We start from the raw sequence: 18,219 nt of genomic DNA, 5'->3' as shown, positions 1-18,219 counted from the left end.
CATCGTCATTACATCAGCCATTTACTTTCAAACCACATGAAAAAGAACAAATAAAGCTCCGCCGTTCATTAGAAATGCATTACTGTGCAACGGAGCGTACCCTTTTCCAAGAGCACATGCCAGCCTTCCAAATTAGCTAAATGAAGAAGAATGAAATAAAGAGTCATCACTTCAACTTTCTCCTTTTTCCGTTTCCAAACGATGGCGAATTGTGCCAGGAGCATAAAAATGTAGTAAACAACCAGATCATTTTGAAAAAAAAAAAAAGTGAAATTGTTAGATTTCAGCAGATGTGAAGCTTGTGCAGATCAACTGGCATCAGCCTCAGATAATTATTTTTGGTTTCAGTGATATTAACAGATAACAAAGTCTCTTAAACCCCACTTTTCCAAGCTCTATTAATGCTACTCCTTGGACAGCCCCATGCCATAAACTCCACTATTTGGACAAAAATATTGGGACACCTGCTTATTCTTTGTTTCTTCCAAAATCAAGTTTTTTGTGCTTTTCCCAGCTTGAAGCAAATTCTCTACTGTCTATAGATGGATTTCTACTAGTTTCTGGAGCATTACTGTAAGGATTTGTTTGCATCCAGCACCAAGAGCGTTAGTGAGGTCAAGATGTTGGATGATCACCACCCCACCTTATACCTCAACTCCTCCCATAAGGTTTGGCTGGAGGACCATCATTCCAGAGAACACAGTTCCACTGCTCCACAGCTCAATGCTGGGGGACTATATTCCCCTCTAGCCCACACCTGGCATTAGGCATGACGCCAATAAGCTTATGTTTATCTGTTCCAGAGAGTCCTATTCTATTGGCAATATATCTCTACATTGTGTCAGCATTAGATGCACCGTAAAGTAGCTAAATACATTCTTTACTAGGGGTGTCCACAAACATTTGGACATATAGTGTATATGCCATTTAAGAAAACAATTCCATATTTAGAATAATATGGAAATTTAAAGCTATATCATTTTAGTAGCAACAATACAAAATACAAAAAAATGTAAACCATATAAAAAAATGTGAGGTGATGTAATTTTAAACAGCACATGGATCATTATGTTCTAGTATGTACATCTGGGCTGTGTCCCAATTGCGTACTGCACACTAATACTGTAAGATATCCGCTATATACTAATCTTAATAGTGTGGGTTTGCCAGGTTAGTGCACAAAATATTCATATACTAACCTGTTTTCTACTAACAGGAAGAGATGATGTGTTCCTATGCCAACATAACACACTGTAAGCTCTCCTGCCACCACCAATACTGCACTCATTTTATTTTTCCAGACGTGAATTACCAACAGCAAATTTGAGTCACTGTGTTATCCACCAGCCACAATTGTGAGCCCTCTAATGCTTAGATCTTCCGTGACCAGGACATAAACTAAAATGAAATATTCAACAATAGACGTTTAAAGATCATATGTACCAAATATGGCCATTGTACTGTATATTATAAAATGACCTTTGCAGAGCTCTAAAGCAGACATCATCTTTCTTTATAGCTCACTGGTCAGTAAAAACACATGAATATTACTCTATACACTCAAATAAAACATTTACTGGAAGACTAACAATAAACACAACAGCAGAACAGCAGAACAGCAGTGGCTACTACAAATTGCTAGATATTTTTGGAAAATTTTGTAATGTTACATTTCCGACCATGCAAAGCTAGGTTAGCTAGTATGTTTATATGTATACGAGAACATATGACATTAAACAAACAGCCAAAAATACCTACAAGAATAAAACAATGTGTTGCTCTATTTCCCATCCAGCCAAATGCTCAGCTATGGTGTAGCCTGGTGTATTGGGTATCAACGTTAAAAGCGTGGTGGCTTCAACGCGCCGCACCTCAGCTGCTTTTTAGTGGTGGGACACGTCAGGAAAGAGCACTCTGACATGAACAAATGGGTACAGGATCAATAGAGAGGGCCTGATCAGGTGACGGCCGGGGGGTTTTGTCCTGCTGGCACGTCCCCGCGCCCCGAGTGCCCCATCTGAGCCTGAGAGGCCCTGCCAAGGCCTCTCATATCTGTCAGTGGCTGGAGGAACAAATAGCGTTGATGAATAATATATAACGGGTGATATTTTTAGGTGAGCCGTGGGCTCCGGCTCTTGCGGCTCGTAGCTGGTTTTATTTATTTATTCCTTCTTTTTCTTGGAGAAGAAGATGGAGGATTGGTAGCACCCCCTTCTCAGAATAATGAAGTGGGGATTGTGAAACACTGAGGAGTTCCTATTGAATGTCACAAAAATGTCACCCTTGGAAAATGTCACCTCGCATTCGGAGTGCACTCCATGAGTGTCCACTGACACGTCCACAAAAGGCACATCAGACCCTGTCTTCTTCTTCCTCTGCTTCTCCTTCTTCTTTTTTGGTTTCTATGCGGCGCTGGAACGCGTGGAAGGTTATATGCATCAGACATCTTGACATTAGCGGGCCGAGGATGCAACGGCTTGTTAAAGTTCTTCCCGTGGAGCGTAGGGGAAGGAGGCTTAGCGGTGAAAGGCCGCAAGAAGTTGGGAGCGGGAGCTGGGGAAGGAGACCAGTGGCTCAGGCTCTTTGAAGTGATCAAAGCGTCATTAGGGATGGCGTGGATCAGAAAAGAGGGAGATTGGACGAGCCGGAGGCGCTGAGGCACAAAGCAGAAGCCACTCGGCTTTAAGACTCTGCCCAGTGCAACAAACACATGCTCCGAAGACGCTCCCGCAAATTATGGCGCGAGGCGAGAGGGGGGATATGATCCTGCTATGATCCAAAGCCTCTCGAAACATCACATTTCCACTTCAGGACCAAAGCGCAAAGCCTAAAAATACGATGCTCTGAATCCGAGGCCTCTCCGGCACATTACGCCACAGCCTTAAGGAGACAGGAATCAAAACGTCAGGCCATTAGAAGCATCCGGCTCGTAGCTGCGCAAACCAGATAGATGCTCTTTTGATGCCTCAATTTTTTTTCTCTGCATTTCCGTCTTTGACGTTTCTTCTGCTGTTTGATAAAAGGGAACCAGGAGGGTTGGATTGTGTGTGTGTGTGTGTGTGTGTGTGTGTGTGTGTGTATGTGTGTGACTGAGGGTAGTCCATGAGATTTCAAAAAGAAGCTGCAATTCTTTTCTTATTTGTGTTTCTGCCTATTGTGCTGGTCTTAAATGAGCTTAGGAAAAGCAAGAGAGAGAGAGAGAGAGAGAGAGAGAGAGAAAGCAGGGTGGAAAGAGACTCGCTAGCAAGCCAGATGCAAACACGGTGCCAAAAAAAAACTCTCTCGAGTTTAAAAGATGAAAAGGGAATGAGACAAAGGCACAGAGACTAGGAAAAGCCACAAGGGATGCAGCGATAGCGATTGTCTATCTCCGATATGAAAGAGCCTGGCCGGGACCCTGTGCCCCAGGTGCCTATGGGAGTTCGACTCAAAGGCATTTTGACATGCCACTACTCACTGGATTCATAAATATGATGAGCTTGTGTTGCTGCTCTGCTCCTGTGATCTGATGTATAATTCCTCGGCTGATCAACCAAACGGACTAAAAATAACAGAGCACATTCACTCCGGCATTTTTGCAGGAGAAACATACAAGGCGCTGAGGGAGATACGACACAGTGGCTTGAAAGAATCACCAATACAAGTAACTAGTGTGTCACTGAGCCTTTGTTATAATTAAAGTGATAGTTTGGTAAAATATTTTCTTACCGCAAATGTAGTTGATCAGGCAGGATGTACACTATATGGGGAATGGCTCTGGGACACACCTCTTAATTACTGAATTCAGGTGTTTCATTCAGTCCCGTTGCCACAGGTTTATAAAATCAAGCACCTAGCCATGCCATGTCTGCCTTTACGAACATTTGTGAAACAATGGGTAGTTCTAAAGAGCTTACTGAATTCCAGCGTGGTACTGTTATAGGATACCACAGTCAGTAAAATTATTCCACAAATAGCTGTGAGTGGTTTTATTGAAAAATGGGAGCGTTCAGGAACCACAGCAACTCAGCAGACCATGTAAAGTTACAGAGCGGGGTCGCCAAGTGTAGTAATTTTGCACCAGAGACAACAGTTTCGGACTGCAGAGACTTATATATCTAACAACTAATGGAAGCTAACGCCTATACTAACAACCATCCTGAAGCCTACCATGGTCAATTTGGTCAAGCATCAACAAGGTACATATGCCACCTCAACAGTGCAGATATTTGCAATAGGATGCCATCAGTACAAGCTGTCACTTACCTGCCCTCGAAGGGGTTGGCTCCGGGAACAACGTGGGTGCTGTCTCTGCCCACCAGGAAGCGAACGCGCTGGTAGAAGGACTGCAGGTTGCTCGGGCTGGAGGAGATCTGCGTCTCCTGGATGATATCCAGAGGGTCTGGAGAGCCCACACACAGTGAGGTAGTGTGACACGAGGCCTGCAGGCAGCAGTCCGGGTCCATGCAATCCAGCAGGCCATCTGACAACATGAGAAGGAGGTTATTAGGGCATTCAACAAACAATGTGGACAGCAGTCCTACGGATCTTGAGTTACTAGAAAGTCTCTAGAAAAGCAAACATTAATAAGGTTATATTGATGTTACAGGTTAAAGAACCTTTTCCAGCACTCTTCAAAACTCCATTTCCCACATGAGAAAAACACAGCAGTGGTTTTAAAAGTGGATCATTTTAATAGCGGTGGGTTTTTGTGGTTGTTTTTCCCCCCAGAAAGACTGCTCTAACACACCCCAACACACCCCATCAGAGATGACTGGTCATCTTCGTCTGCCCTTTAACTCTAAAGCCTTAAATTTCTCTACACCTCCTTTTTTATGGCTTTCCAGCCACCATGTCTTTTCCACACCTCCTCTGGCAGCTTTCCTCCTCCTTCCTGTAATTCAGCTCAAATAATTCAAGACTCCTGGCCAGGAGAGGGGCACTTTAGAGCCCTGAAGTGGGTCATCTCTCTATCTCTGCCTCTCTCTGTCTCTCTCCCCCTTCTCTCTCTCTCTCTCTCTCTCTCTCTTTCTCAGATCTCAGGAAACTCTCTGGGCAAATAGGGAGGAAGACAAAAATAACATGTCTCTTGGCAAACGTCACACCGCTGTCTCAATTAGACCCCTCTCTGCTGCCACAAGACGGCCAACTGACCTATCTATGCTCCACCCATAGCAACTGTTGGGAGGTTGGACAAGCTTTCCAAGACATTGGCTTTTAAGTTCCATTCAGCCTAATAAGATGAATTTCCAGGAATTATATGACACTGAGCATTCTCCAAAGCTCTAAACAGATTTGTGGGCTGGAGTAAAAAAGAAGTATGGATAGTATGGATAGGTCAACTAAATGGCCAATTTCTTACTGCAACACTTCATATGTTGCTGACTTCTTCTACAAATCTGAATGCCTTAAAGTATTGAGAGATTGGGCCTTCTATTCTAAAGTTCAGTAAATAAGGGAGAATGTTTTTTCCACATGAGCTCAGATTCCCTGCTGTTCCAGCACAGCTCGTCCTCCAAGAACACATGTCCAAGCATCAATTCTGAATGGCTAAAACCTTGCCAGGGACATAAACCGCTTTAGAGTAAATGGGGGTCTGCAGCTGCATAAGATGCAGGAGTCAAAGAGTGGCGAGGCAACGTGTTTGCACATCGCGGCTGGAGAGGGCTCTCCAGAGGGAATGTGTTCTCTGGAGCCTGTGAGTTCTGGGCTCTTGAGGGACTTTTCTGACAGGGCCAGGCTGCGACTTATGTGGGGGCTTAGTGGGATGCCGTCTCCCTGAAGCTGGTGCATGCTGGGATTTGGAGGCATGGCTCTGTGGGGTTTGTATGCCACCCATCTCAGCTTACAGGGCTCTGAGGCTCTAATTCTCACTTGGAGTGGCCTCACTCTCCCACAGCCAGCGCCGAGCATCTACAGGCAGGTCCGTACACATCCACTGCTATTTAAAGCACCACCTGATCACTACATGAAGCAGGTGCTGAGGGCCAGGGCTGGGCAGAAATAACAAACATAGAATGGCTTTGTTTCAGGTTACACTGGACCAAAATACATTGCTTCTTCCAGATCTGGAGTGACATGCATTGTTTCTTCCAGATCTTATACTTGGTATTCTTGTGATAAATCTGTCAGGTAAAGAGATCCTAGACCCTGGAGCCTAGATCCTGTCCATTGTGGTCCACCCTTCCGAGCATTTCATCTGCAGTTCCAGATTGTGGACTGAGGTCTGGTTATCTCTTTAACCAGTCATGCACAAATTTAAGCATAGAGTTTGACCTACATACCCTACGTCATTTATGCTCCCTACTCATTCTACTGTGTGGGAGCGTCTGTTCTGCTTGGACATGAAGCACAAAGGTAGACTGGCACTGTCATTAAGGGACGTTTTTGCATAACGAAGGTGTGATTTTTTTGTGTGCATACATGAGAAGAGATAAAATAGAACAAAGGAGAATGAAGATAATAGAACAATAGAGAAGATTGAAGACAAGAATAGAAGGAAGTGAAGATAATAGAACAAAAGAGAAGATAGAAACAAGAGAGGAAGAGAAGTAAATGACATAAGAGAAGAGCAGATAAGTGAACAGAAGAGCAGTGCAGAGAAGAGAAGAGAACGGCTGAGAAGAGCAAAGAAGCCGAGAAATGTAGAGAAGATGAGAAAAGAGAAGAGTAAAGTGGGGGAAAGAAAAAAAGAAAAGATGAGAAAAGAGAAGAGCAAAGAAGAGAAATGAAGAAAAAATGAGAAAAGAGAAGAGCAAAGAAAAGAAGAGAAGTATAGAGAAGAGCAAAGAAGAGAAGAGAAGTATAGAGAAGAGCAAAGAAGAGAAGTATAGAAAAGAGCAAAGAAAAGAAGTATAGAGAAGAGCAAAGAAGAGAAGATAAGTATAGAGAAGAGCAAAGAAGAGAAGTATAGAGAAGAACAAAGAAGAGAAGTATAGAGAAGAGCAAAGAAGAGAAGTATAGAGAAGAGCTAAGAAGAGAAGTATAGAGAAGAGCAAAGAAGAGAAGTATAGAGAAGAGCTAAGAAGAGAAGAGAAGTATAGAAAAGAGCAAAGAAGAGAAATGAAGAAAAGATGGGAAAAGAGAAGAGCAAAGAAACTGCAGAGAAATAAAGAGCAATAAAGACAACTACAGGGAAGCAAAGAAAACCAGAGAAGCAAAAAGAAGGGCAAAGAAGAGAAGAGTAGAGACACAAAGAGCAAAGAAGAGCAGAGCTGAGCAAAAAAGTGAAGAAAAGAGCTGGGCAGACCAGAAAAATTAAGAGAAGAGCAAAGAAGAGAAGGGAAGTATAGAGAAGAGCAAAGAAGAGAAGTATAGAGAAGAGCAAAGAAGCGAAGAGAAGTATAGAGAAGAGCAAAGAAGAGAAGTATAGAGAAGAACAAAGAAGAGAAGAGGAGTATAGAGAAGAGCAAAGAAGAGAAATGAAGAAAAAATGGGAAAAGAGAAGAGCAAAGAACAGAAGAGAAAGAAGAGAAGAGCAAAGAGAAGTGTAGAGAAGAGCAAAGAAAAGCAGAGAAGTAAGGAGCAGTGAAGATAACTGCAGAGAAGCAAAGAAAACCAGGGAAGCAAAAAGAAGAGCAAAGAAGAGAAGAGAAGTGAAGAGTAGAGCAGAGAAGTGAAGAGTAGAGACGCAAAGAGCAAAGATGAGCAGAGCTGAGCAGAGAAGTGCAAAAAAGTGAAGAAAAGAGCAGGACAGACCAGAAAAAATGAAGAGAAGAGCACAGAAGAGCAGAGCAGAGAAAAATATCTAGATCTGTAAAATTCAAATTAAGCTTCCTTTCTGCTTGAGAGCCCATTAGTAACTCTGCAGTGCGTGTGTGTGTGTGCGTGCCTGTGCGCGCTTACCTCCGTCGTTGTCCTTGGCGTCGCTGCATGCCGTCTCCATGGAGGTGTCACAGCCTGTTCCCCTCCAGCCCAGCTGGCACACGCAGTACCAGCCGTTATTACCCAGCGTGCACCTGCCGTTGCCGTTACAAAGACCAGGACAACCCTCTGTGCACACACAAGCACAACAGCCATGTCAGTGGAAGAGACCCCACAAAAAACCCCTGTCATGATTCCAAAAACACTAAATGAATAAATATTAATAATGCTGAAGAAAGAGAGATAAGACAGAGGTGGGTGTTTAGGATCATTAGCTTACATAAAATTTTATCTTCTGTTAATCGTAGAAGAAACTGCTTTAGGGGTAACGGGTCGAAAAGTGTGTCGGAAATAATGGCCTCTGACTCTGGGTGATTAATTTAATACACCTTTTTTAAGCTCCTCCTATCCTTTCGAAGCAGGCACCCATTGCAGAGCTTCTCTAAATCAATAGACTCTCATTAGCGCTGGGGAATGGATCCAGCACTCAGCTCTTAGGTGGACACAGGCAGAGACAGAGAGAATCAGAGAGAGAGAGAGAGAAAGAGAGAGAGAGAGAGAGAGAGAGAGAGAGAGAGAGAGAGAGAGAGAGAGAGAGAGAGAAAGAGAGAGGGAGAGAAAGAATCAGAGAGAGAGAGAGAGAGAGAGAGAGAGAGAGAGAGAGAGAAAGAGAGAGGGAGAGAAAGAATCAGAGAGAGAGAGAGAAAGAGAGAGAGAGCGGGCAATGAGAAATAACCTGGGAAGCAGCAGTCGCTGAACTTAAATCTATAATTTAACAACTGCCTGTTTTGATACGAGGATTATTCTTCCAAAGTCTGATGTGATGTTCCACCAACTGCTAACATCACTGTTAACATCTCCGCTCTTCGCAAACCAGGAAATGACTGTAGCTTAGAGAAGATCCATTTAAACCACATGTTCCAACAACACAAGCACTTCATTCAGTTGTTTTGCTCATGTTCTATTTACACCTTGCAGTCGAGAAATGCTGACGCATACAAATATGAGAGGATCATCTCACATTGGCTACTGTCATCCTTCTATTTCCTGTCTCCCTACCCTGACAACAATTTGCTTAGACTGTAATTTAGAAAAGAATACAGGTTAATCTGAAAGTCTCACAATTACATCCCATTATTATTATTTAGGCTAATGGTGGTCTGTGCATAGTGACCGCTAAAGGTTACCATAGTTAAAACCCTGTTAAAAAGCTGTCACTGATGTAATTGATATTGATTTCATTTCAAGGCATAACAAGACACCAGTACTAGTACACAAACACAATTCAACCATTATATGCTCTGGGGGAACTGATTATCTTTGTTGACACCATCTTTATTGTACCTATCACATGTGCTTGCTCTATTAATGTAGTTGTTGAGCAGCACTGGTTGAATGTGGGTGCTGCAGGTGGATATTATGCCTGTGCAAAAAAAAAAGTGTGCATTTTAGACTAAACATTGGACTAAACAGTGTCAGGTCTCAGGAAAAACCTTAATCGCTTCTTAGTTCTCATACATTGGATGAAACAGGCTGTTTACAACAACCCCAGGCAGAATGGCTTCAGAGAAGACATTGTAAGTTAAGCTAGGAAAAGGACTGAAAGACATCTCCAGGCATTTCTTTTTTTTTCTAGTTCTTTAGGACTAAAACCTACTGAAAGAAAATATGCTATAAGTGCATCTTTTAATGAACCGTGGATTATTAAATTAAGCTTTAACATCACTGTGCTTGGTTTTGCAGAACCAGAATATATATATTTTTAGAAGTAGTGGTATTATTAGTATTCATAACAGTACTGCTTTTAGTAGAAGTAGTAGTATTATCAGTGGTATTAGTATTAGTAGAACCAGTAGTAGTATTATTAGGAGTACCAGTAATAGTAGTAGTATTAGTGACATTAGCAGAAATTGAAGTAGTAGTAGCAGGAGTACCAGTAGTAGTATTATTAAGGGTGTTAGTAGTAGTAGTTATATTAGGAGTACCAGTAGTAGTAGAACTAGAGGTATTATCAGTGGTATTAGTAGAACTAGTGGGAGTAGTATTACAAGTACTAGTAATAGTAGTAGTGTTATTAGTAGTAGTAGTACTATCAGTGGTATCAGTGGTACTATCAGTGGTATCAGTGGTATTAGTAGTAGTAGGAGTAGGAATACCAGTAGTAGTAGTGTTAGTAGTAGTATCAGTGGTATTAGTAGTAGTAGGAGTAGGAATACCAGTAGTAGTAGTGTTAATAGTAGTATCAGTGGTATTAGTAGTAGTAGGAGTAGGAATACCAGTAGTAGTAGTGTTAGTAGTAGTATCAGTGGTATTAGTAGTAGTAGGAGTAGGAATACCAGTAGTAGTAGTGTTAATAGTAGTATCAGTGGTATTAGTAGTAGTAGGAGTAGGAATACCAGTAGTAGTAGTGTTAGTAGTAGTATCAGTGGTATTAGTAGTAGTAGGAGTAGGAATACCAGTAGTAGTAGTGTTAGTAGTAGTAGTTTTAGTATTAGTAGTAGTAATATTAGTAGTTTAATGAGTAGTGTAAGGACAGTGGTGGCTCAGTGGTTAGAGCACTGGGTATTGATTGTGTTCAATGAAGGGCCCTTGAGCAAGGCCTAACCTTCTCTGCTCCCCAGACACAGCACCGGGCACATGTGCTCACTTTCTCACTGGGTGTGTGCTCTCTAGTGTAAATGCGTGTGTTCACTGAACGGATGGGCTAAAGGCAGAGGTCAAATTCCATCCATGTTCAACACTAATGGTGAATGCCTTTGTCTCAGTAGTATCTTTAAGGACATCTGCTAATGGTTCTGGACAGCTCATCACCAATGCTCTTGTAGGAGCGGTAGGGTACTTCTAAAGCTAATAATAATAACAACACTATTATTTCTTCTGGCCATTTTTAGACAGATGATTTTTGGATGACTCTGACGTGAACACAGAAGCAAACACAGTAATCTCCTCTGAGTTGGAGCTTTGTTGTTGTCAATTATAATGCTTAGCAAAAAGATCATTCCTAGCTGAACTGGGTTTAATCAGTTAGCTTGTTTTAATGTTTAGGATCTTTTTTTGTTTTTAGGATCTTTTTATTTCAGAATACACTGAATACTTAAATGTGACTGGAGGACCTGTATTTTACCCAACTGTAAAATATAGACAATAAAAACAGCACAAAGCTTATTACTAAAATAAATAAAAATATGCTTAACGGTGTAATTCTACTCAAAGAATGAGCACCTGCTCTACTGAACAGGAGTGTGATGGATTCTAACATTACGAAACTGATGCAGTTGGCTTGCCACCTTTAGACTGATGCATTTTGATTCATTAATACACTCTTACACAGACCAAAGAAGGTAAAGCCTGATGCTATCAAACTCAGAAACATCATACGGTTTAAGCAAGCAATACCTGTCAGCATCTCCAACTATAACCTGGCGTACTGGTGACAGTCACCAGTGCCAGATAACAGGCAATGAGAGAAAGAGAGGGGAAGAAATGAGCAGAGAAATAAAGAGCGAGAGAAAGAGAGCGCTTGATGGTGGGTGTTTTGTATAGAGGAGGGAAGGTGGAGGTTGCCTGATAAGCAGGAGATTTTAGATGGCTCTGGCAGCCATGCTGCAAGAGAAAATGGCTGCATCTGGAGCAGCATGGAATGTGTTCATCTGAGCTTTGTGCCGCCGCTGTTGTGATAAGACAGCACTGTATGTGTATGAGAGCCTCAATGCTTCGCTCAATATAATATGTAATATGTTTAGCACAATTGACGTAAGAAGCCACGATTCAGGGCCTGAGAAACACGATTAGGAGCTTTGCTTTCCATCTGGTCTTGAACATTCACAGGGATCTCATGCCTCAAAGCAGCTCACCAGAAGATGTTTGTGGGTTATATTTTTGGAGTGTTGCTACCAGGGGGGCAAATCTCTGACCTTAAAATGATTCCACTGGTTTAAGATTATCTAAGACTCCAGTCAATGCGTCATGGAAGCTCACATTTCAACATGAATTGAGTTGATTATTTTGGTGTGATTGAGAATTATTTTTATAAATACAGATGGAACATAAATGTGACTTAAAGAACTATTTAAAACAGAAATGACTTACATATGCATGACAGCCATAAAACAAATTAGGAGGACATCCCATGAAAACCCTGTGAAAGGTTAGAGAGGATTTTGGAGAAGACTGTATTATTTAAACCTCATTTAGACATTTAGTTTGCTTCGCTCTTGATTGTTGCTGAAGTGAGTGGTTTCACAATGGTGAGGTCCAAGGACGTTTCCAACATTCCCAAAATATCATCATGGGACCTTCAGGTAGCTCCTACAGGTGGCCAAGTTGATGTCAACGTATAGCAGCTTCCATTACAAGTAAGATTTCATCTAAAGATCTGCCCAAAGCACATTGTTCCAGAAGTCCTGGTGTTTGTCTGGCTGTCCTCTGGAGAACTTTAGTCCTGCTTTAATATTTGAACATGTTTTGAAAGGTGGGTGGTGGTCATGGGGTGTCCTAATTTTTTCACATGGTCGTATATAACAGACACTGAAAAGCTATTATTGCATATCTAGCAGACTTCTCTATTACATGTTTAGTGGATTCTTACATAACCTTGAAAGATTTAAAATGACTGCATACCTTACTGAATATAATTATAATCATTACAACAGATTATAATTGACTCAAATACTCCAAATTCACCACCTTCAGATTCATTTTTTTGCTTCCAGTTGCTGCAATATATCTTCTGAAGATCGTCCCTTGGAGAATGCCACTAGCTGCCTCTTCTCATCCCAGCAGACAAGCAGCTCTATGTAGCTTTTGCGCAGAGGAGGCAGCTGATTAGTCGCTTCTGAATGCTTATTAAAGGGATAAATAAATAAAGATGGGCTCTCTGCTGGCACCGGTTCAGTTTAATTGGCAGCCCTTTCAGAGAAAGGCCCCCGTGGAGCCACAGCCCGTCAGACTGAAGCGGCCCTCGAGCCTAGCAGGTCTGCGAAACGCCTCGCCTAAACCCCTGCCGCTAATGCTAGCTACACAGGTGGTCCGGGGAGAGAGAGAGAGAGAGAGAGAGAGTAAGGCAGACAGAGAGCAAGAACAGAAAAAAGGAACAGTAAAGGCAGTGCAAGAACACTGCAGACCTAGTTCGAGACAAGAGTGAAAAGAAAAGAGAGGAAGAGCGAATGAACGTGGGAGGGAGGCCTGCTGCTACTTCGCCTCCATCTCTTGTTCAATGCTGAACGGTTCCTTTTGGGACCACCACAAAAAATCTAATTTACATGGAGTTGCTTTATCCCAAATGTAGCCGGTCAGCCAAGACATGTTTGGTGTCTGGAGCTTGCTTCTTTAGTTTTCCACTGGAGTTATGAGCATATTGTAGCTAGTAGGAATGTTGTGTATTGGCCAATATGGATCCAGTTTGGTCTTTGTGTTTTCAGAGATAAGACAGCTGCACAGTTCATGCACAATTTAGGATTAATAACCTTTTTATAGTGTTCTGATTATAATATGCTTTCAGAGCTCTATTGCATGTGCAGTGGTTCCTTTCTCTTGGTAGTGAATGTGCTGTTAAAGCATCAGTATGTGAGAAAGGGTATTTCTTGCTCCTGGGCTCCCCCTACAGTTGGGGAAACCTCTAAGGAATACCTTTGCCATGCCTATTTGGACAAGTTGAGAGTTACAGAACCAACACTAAAAGTGAAAGAAGCATGTGGACAGATGCCGTAGCAAAGTTTTACATGATTTAACACCAATATGGTAATGCAGCATTTTGCAATTTTCATTAGTGTTGTCCTGCCTGCTTCATAAAAGCTGCATACTGCAGTTAGCAGCATGCCGAGCCCAAATTGGCAATGACAGAGAATGTGACAAGCCAGTGGAGCATCACAATGATTTTTAAAGCTATTTGAAGGTAATATTATTACAAAATGTTGCTTTAAACACTGATTTCACCCCAGTAGCAATGAGTGGCAGGACCACTGGCAAGGTATAGAAATATGTTCGCTTTTAACCAGTCAACACATTGTGGGATAGTGTTTTCTACATGATTTTAAGGGGCATGGCGCTTATGGTTAACAGCAGAGCCTAAAGCATAACTGTTTAACTGTTTATGATGACAAAAGGGACACTGTCACTATCGCAGACATTACAAGTGTATATTTTGCACTGGAAAAAAGTTCCATACTGCACATAATTCAATAATAGACATAAATCTGCTGCAGGCTACAGATTATTCCCTTTTGTGGAGACTCTATGACTGTGGATCACAAAGAACAAAAAAGAAACAAATAAGCAAACGTGGATTGGGCTTAATAGATATCCGATTGGCCATGATCCTGATCCACTCAGTCGGGTAAGGTACGGGTGGGGACAGAGTCCAGAATAGTTCGCTGAATTCCCTGTGTTAGCAGACCTTGACTACATTTGCGGTGTGCATATCATCAACTCTTTGCTGAATTATGCCTTTAGTTAGTGAGGCTATTGTGACTTTTCAGCACCTCTAAGTGCCCTTGCCGCCCCGTGCCATACATTAGCATGCACTGGGTAGGGCGCTGCAACACCTTCGTAAATGGGCTGGAAGGGCTGGAAAACCCCATAGCCCCCTGGCCCTGACGCAACCTCCATCAAAGACCCCCACTCACTCCTTTGGTGTGAACGTGCTAAGTAGAAATGGGTTCACTAGGAATGTACATAAAGGACAGAGGGAGAGGAGTGAGCAACAGGAAGAAGCTGTGGAGGAGGGAGAAGGAGAGGGAATGGATTGTGAACTGTGGATTCGCTGGATGAAACGTTTGAAGCTGAGGGACAGAGAGAGAAGGGAGAGAGGTATGGGGACTAGACGGAGGAAGGTATGAGATGAAGGAAAGTAAGGAAAGAAAGGAAGCAAGGAAGGAAGGAAGGAAGGAATGCCATACCTTTCACTACCTTATCCAGATAGTGAGCTTGGGAGATAAAAGACAAGGACATGTAAGGGGAGGATTTGAACAGTGCGGCTTTCAGAGCGAGACATGAACAGCCAGAGCTACGGCAGGCATGCCCTGAGCTTTTACGGAGAGAGGAAACCACTGCATGCAATACTAACACACAGCACAGGCCACACACACACTCATACACAAATGCACTGCACAGGCTGGGACACACAGAGAGGGAGAGAGAGATAGATAAAGAGAGAAAAAGAGAGAGAAAGTCCTGTAAAGCCAGTTACCAGGCCAAAAACTAGAGCCAGGTCAATATAAACTGCTTAATTATGCTTTTATGTCACCAATTCAACACAATTATTTCTGAAACTATATATCGACCCCAAAAAAAACAAAAAAGGTATCATGACAGGTCTAAGTAAGGCTGCTTCTACCTAGCACTACTGATCCAGACTTTAACTAAAGCTTTGTTTACTCTTACAGATTTATGTATGAAGTTTCTATTTACATTTGACTTTCATTTGAATGCTAATTATTAATTGTATTATTATTGTTGTATGTATTATTAGTAATATTAATTAAATAATACTAAATAATATTATTATTTTTTTATTGATCATCATCATCATCATTATTATTATCATAATTATTATACCTTAATCATTACTGTTATTAATACTGCTATTACTACTGCTAAGCATATCAATGATTATATCAGTAAACACAAGTAAAACCATGTAATTATGTGGTGTTAAGGTAATTTATACCATTTATTAGCAATTAGAAATAGTTTTGACCAGTGAATTTGAGCCTTGTCTTGGTTCCTCCCACAGTTCCTTCCTCCAGCTTTGAGGGAGCTTTTCTTGCCACTATTGCTTTGGCTTTTTACTTGAGGTTACATGTTTTGTTCATTTTTTTATTAGTTTCTTTTAGGCTGCTTTGTGAGGATATCAGGTTGTAAAAAGCACTATACAAATAAGTTTGACCCGAGTTGACTACCTTTAGGACTGAACACTATAATTAAAGTAAGCAGGTTGTGACTGACCGCTGAGCAGTGTCTATAAAGGTAACATGAACCTCTAAATGTCAGGGGTTACTGTGGATACCAATACATATGTGAGATTTCAATATTGGCTGATGTTATCATTATTATATATACACAATGTGGGCCTGAACACTGCTATAACCACTGAGCTCCTTATGCATTAGTATGATTCTCTGTGTTTGGGGACGGCATATCACCACAGCAAGTATAAGAGTCGTATTAATACTGCATTCACATACTATTAAACATTGAGCGCAGGCCTTAGCTTAACCCAGCAGCTCTCTGTGTACACTGCCTGCATCTCTATCAGGCTTTGTAGAACTGCAGGATGCTAGAGTCTAAATACAGTCGAAAATATCCCTCTGCTTATTTTCCCTCCTTTCCTTGCTGCGCAGGTTGGTGTGTGCTGTCTACGGCCCGTTTCTTTTCTGGGGCCACTGGCTGATAAACAGATGGAAATCAAGCACTGGAAACGGCACTGACAGAAGCAAAGAACTGTGTCACCCATTTCTAGAGAGCAGAGGTGGCAGGGACGCTTCTCAGAGAGGAGAGAGACAGAGAGAGATTGAGAGAAAGCGAGATGGAGAGAAAGACAGGGGCAGTGAGAGTAAACAAAGAAGACAGGGAGATAGACACAGGGGTGTTGAGATAGACACACACACACACTGGAAAAGGCAGTGTCCTAGAACAGGTCAGTCCACTGGCCCATTCAGGCTCTTTAAGGTCAGCTGAAAGAGCAACCCCCCCCAAACAAATCATGAAATAAATGTGATGAGTGCACATTTATTTCTCAAGGCACCATCCAGTAATGCATAGAGGGCAGTGCAGGATTAAGCACCGCCCCCCCAAGGGTATTTGTCCACCAAACCAACCACATTTTCCTTTCAACATTTTGTTTAGGATGAATCATCCGGAGAAAATGTTGAAAGCTGTTCCATCAAACTGGTCTCATGTTATATTATCATGCAAGCATTCCTGGTATGATGTGATTAAGATAGTCCCCTCAATATATATATATATATATATATATATGATCCAGTTTCACATTTATGTCAATGTATTTTTGTAAAAATAGAGGGAAAATAGTAATTGGGACCAAATTACACCACAGCTTATAATTCGTGCAGCTAATTAGCTATCCTGCTCTCGACCTAGCGCCATTGCAGGTCTAAGCCATGGGTGATATCTAAAAAAAATTAACCGCATTTCATGATTAAGGGGCTATTCATTTTCATTATACATAATTGATGAGGTTAAAAGGTAAACTAATATAGATGTGCAGGAAGAAGGTGACTTTCAAATTGATGCTGCAGTAAAGTACAGCGAGTAATATAGTGAGTCATTGTACAGTAATAACGCTGTACATTCCACTCAGTTAAACACAGATTAGAAGACTTTTAATAGTCTAAGCCACTTGATTCTTTATTTAGAGATAGATGTGCTTGGGAACATTATGAATCATTACTAGACCAAAACAGGTGACATTTAGTGAAATTTTAATACCGTCAACTTAAGTGTCATATTCTTGCCGTCACACAAAAACCTCCAGAATGGCAGATTTGCAGGTGAAGGCCGTCCTAACTTTCAATGGAAAGTTGTAAAAATAAGGTTTTTGCATAATAGCTATAATATTTGTAAAAAAAAAAAAATATCTGTAAAAAGTAAAAAATGGGTTGTAATCCCTTATTCAATTATCATAAATATTTTATTTCCCCGTTAAAATATAAAAAATAAAATAAATAATAGACCAAATTGGACTTAAGTCTAGTTTCCAGATCAACAATTTCCATTGAAGCAACTTTCAAGCAACTGCTTTTCTTATTCTTTGAATACAGCTCCTGTGTTAACAGCTGCAGTTCAACAGAAGAGCTGACTGTGCTGTCATTGTCAGCATCCCTGCTGTGAGCGTCAGAGGGGCCACGGCACCCAGACCCGACATTATCCTCACATTAAGTTCTGCCTGTCTCATTCACACAAGGCTGGAAGTTTGTAACTCTTCCTAGGCTCTGTGGTGCCCTGCTTACACAACACTACTAGTGCAGGTCTGCTGTCAGCTGCTAAAGATATGCATCCAGCTGGTTACAACCAACCAACGCTGAGTGTGACTAAACAAATTAAAAGTTGGTTAAGAGCGCAAGTGGCCATGTGAAATTTTATTAGCTGTTAAGAGCATTAGCATTGCTTGCTTGATCTGCTCATATAAACAGACTGTTCCTTTTGCTTGGACTGTTCCTTTAAGCGGACTGTTTCTGTAGCCTGGTCTGTTCATTTAAACAGACTGTTTCTGTAGCTTGATCTGTTCTTTTAGGACTATTCCTTCAAACAGACTGTTCCTTTTGATTTGTCTATTCTTTCAAAAAGACTTTTTTGTCTATTCTTTCAAAAAGTTTTTTTTGCTTGACCTATTCTTTCTAACAGACTGTTGCTTTTTGT

General features: G+C 41.5%; 1 protein-coding gene across 11 annotated transcripts in view; it reads right to left on the bottom strand.

Moving 5' to 3' along the window:
* Window positions 1–18,219, bottom strand: part of tenm4 (teneurin transmembrane protein 4) — a 239,132-nt gene that overhangs the window by 70,426 nt on the left and 150,487 nt on the right. For 6 of the 11 annotated variants that reach the window (XM_072691808.1, XM_072691809.1, XM_072691813.1 and 3 more), the window contains 3 exons: window positions 14,739–14,765; window positions 7,825–7,971; window positions 4,246–4,462 (listed from right to left, as the gene is read on the bottom strand). In XM_072691808.1, coding sequence (XP_072547909.1) covers window positions 4,246–4,462; window positions 7,825–7,971; window positions 14,739–14,765 — 391 coding nt within the window. The remainder of the gene's footprint in view (window positions 1–4,245; window positions 4,463–7,824; window positions 7,972–14,738; window positions 14,766–18,219) is intronic. The other 5 variants (XM_072691810.1, XM_072691811.1, XM_072691815.1 and 2 more) reach the window with 1 other exon arrangement.

Source organism: Salminus brasiliensis, chromosome 11, assembly GCF_030463535.1.
Source record: "Salminus brasiliensis chromosome 11, fSalBra1.hap2, whole genome shotgun sequence".
In the NCBI taxonomy this organism is placed as follows: domain Eukaryota; kingdom Metazoa; phylum Chordata; class Actinopteri; order Characiformes; family Bryconidae; genus Salminus; species Salminus brasiliensis.
This window is presented reverse-complemented; position numbering and strand designations above follow the sequence as displayed.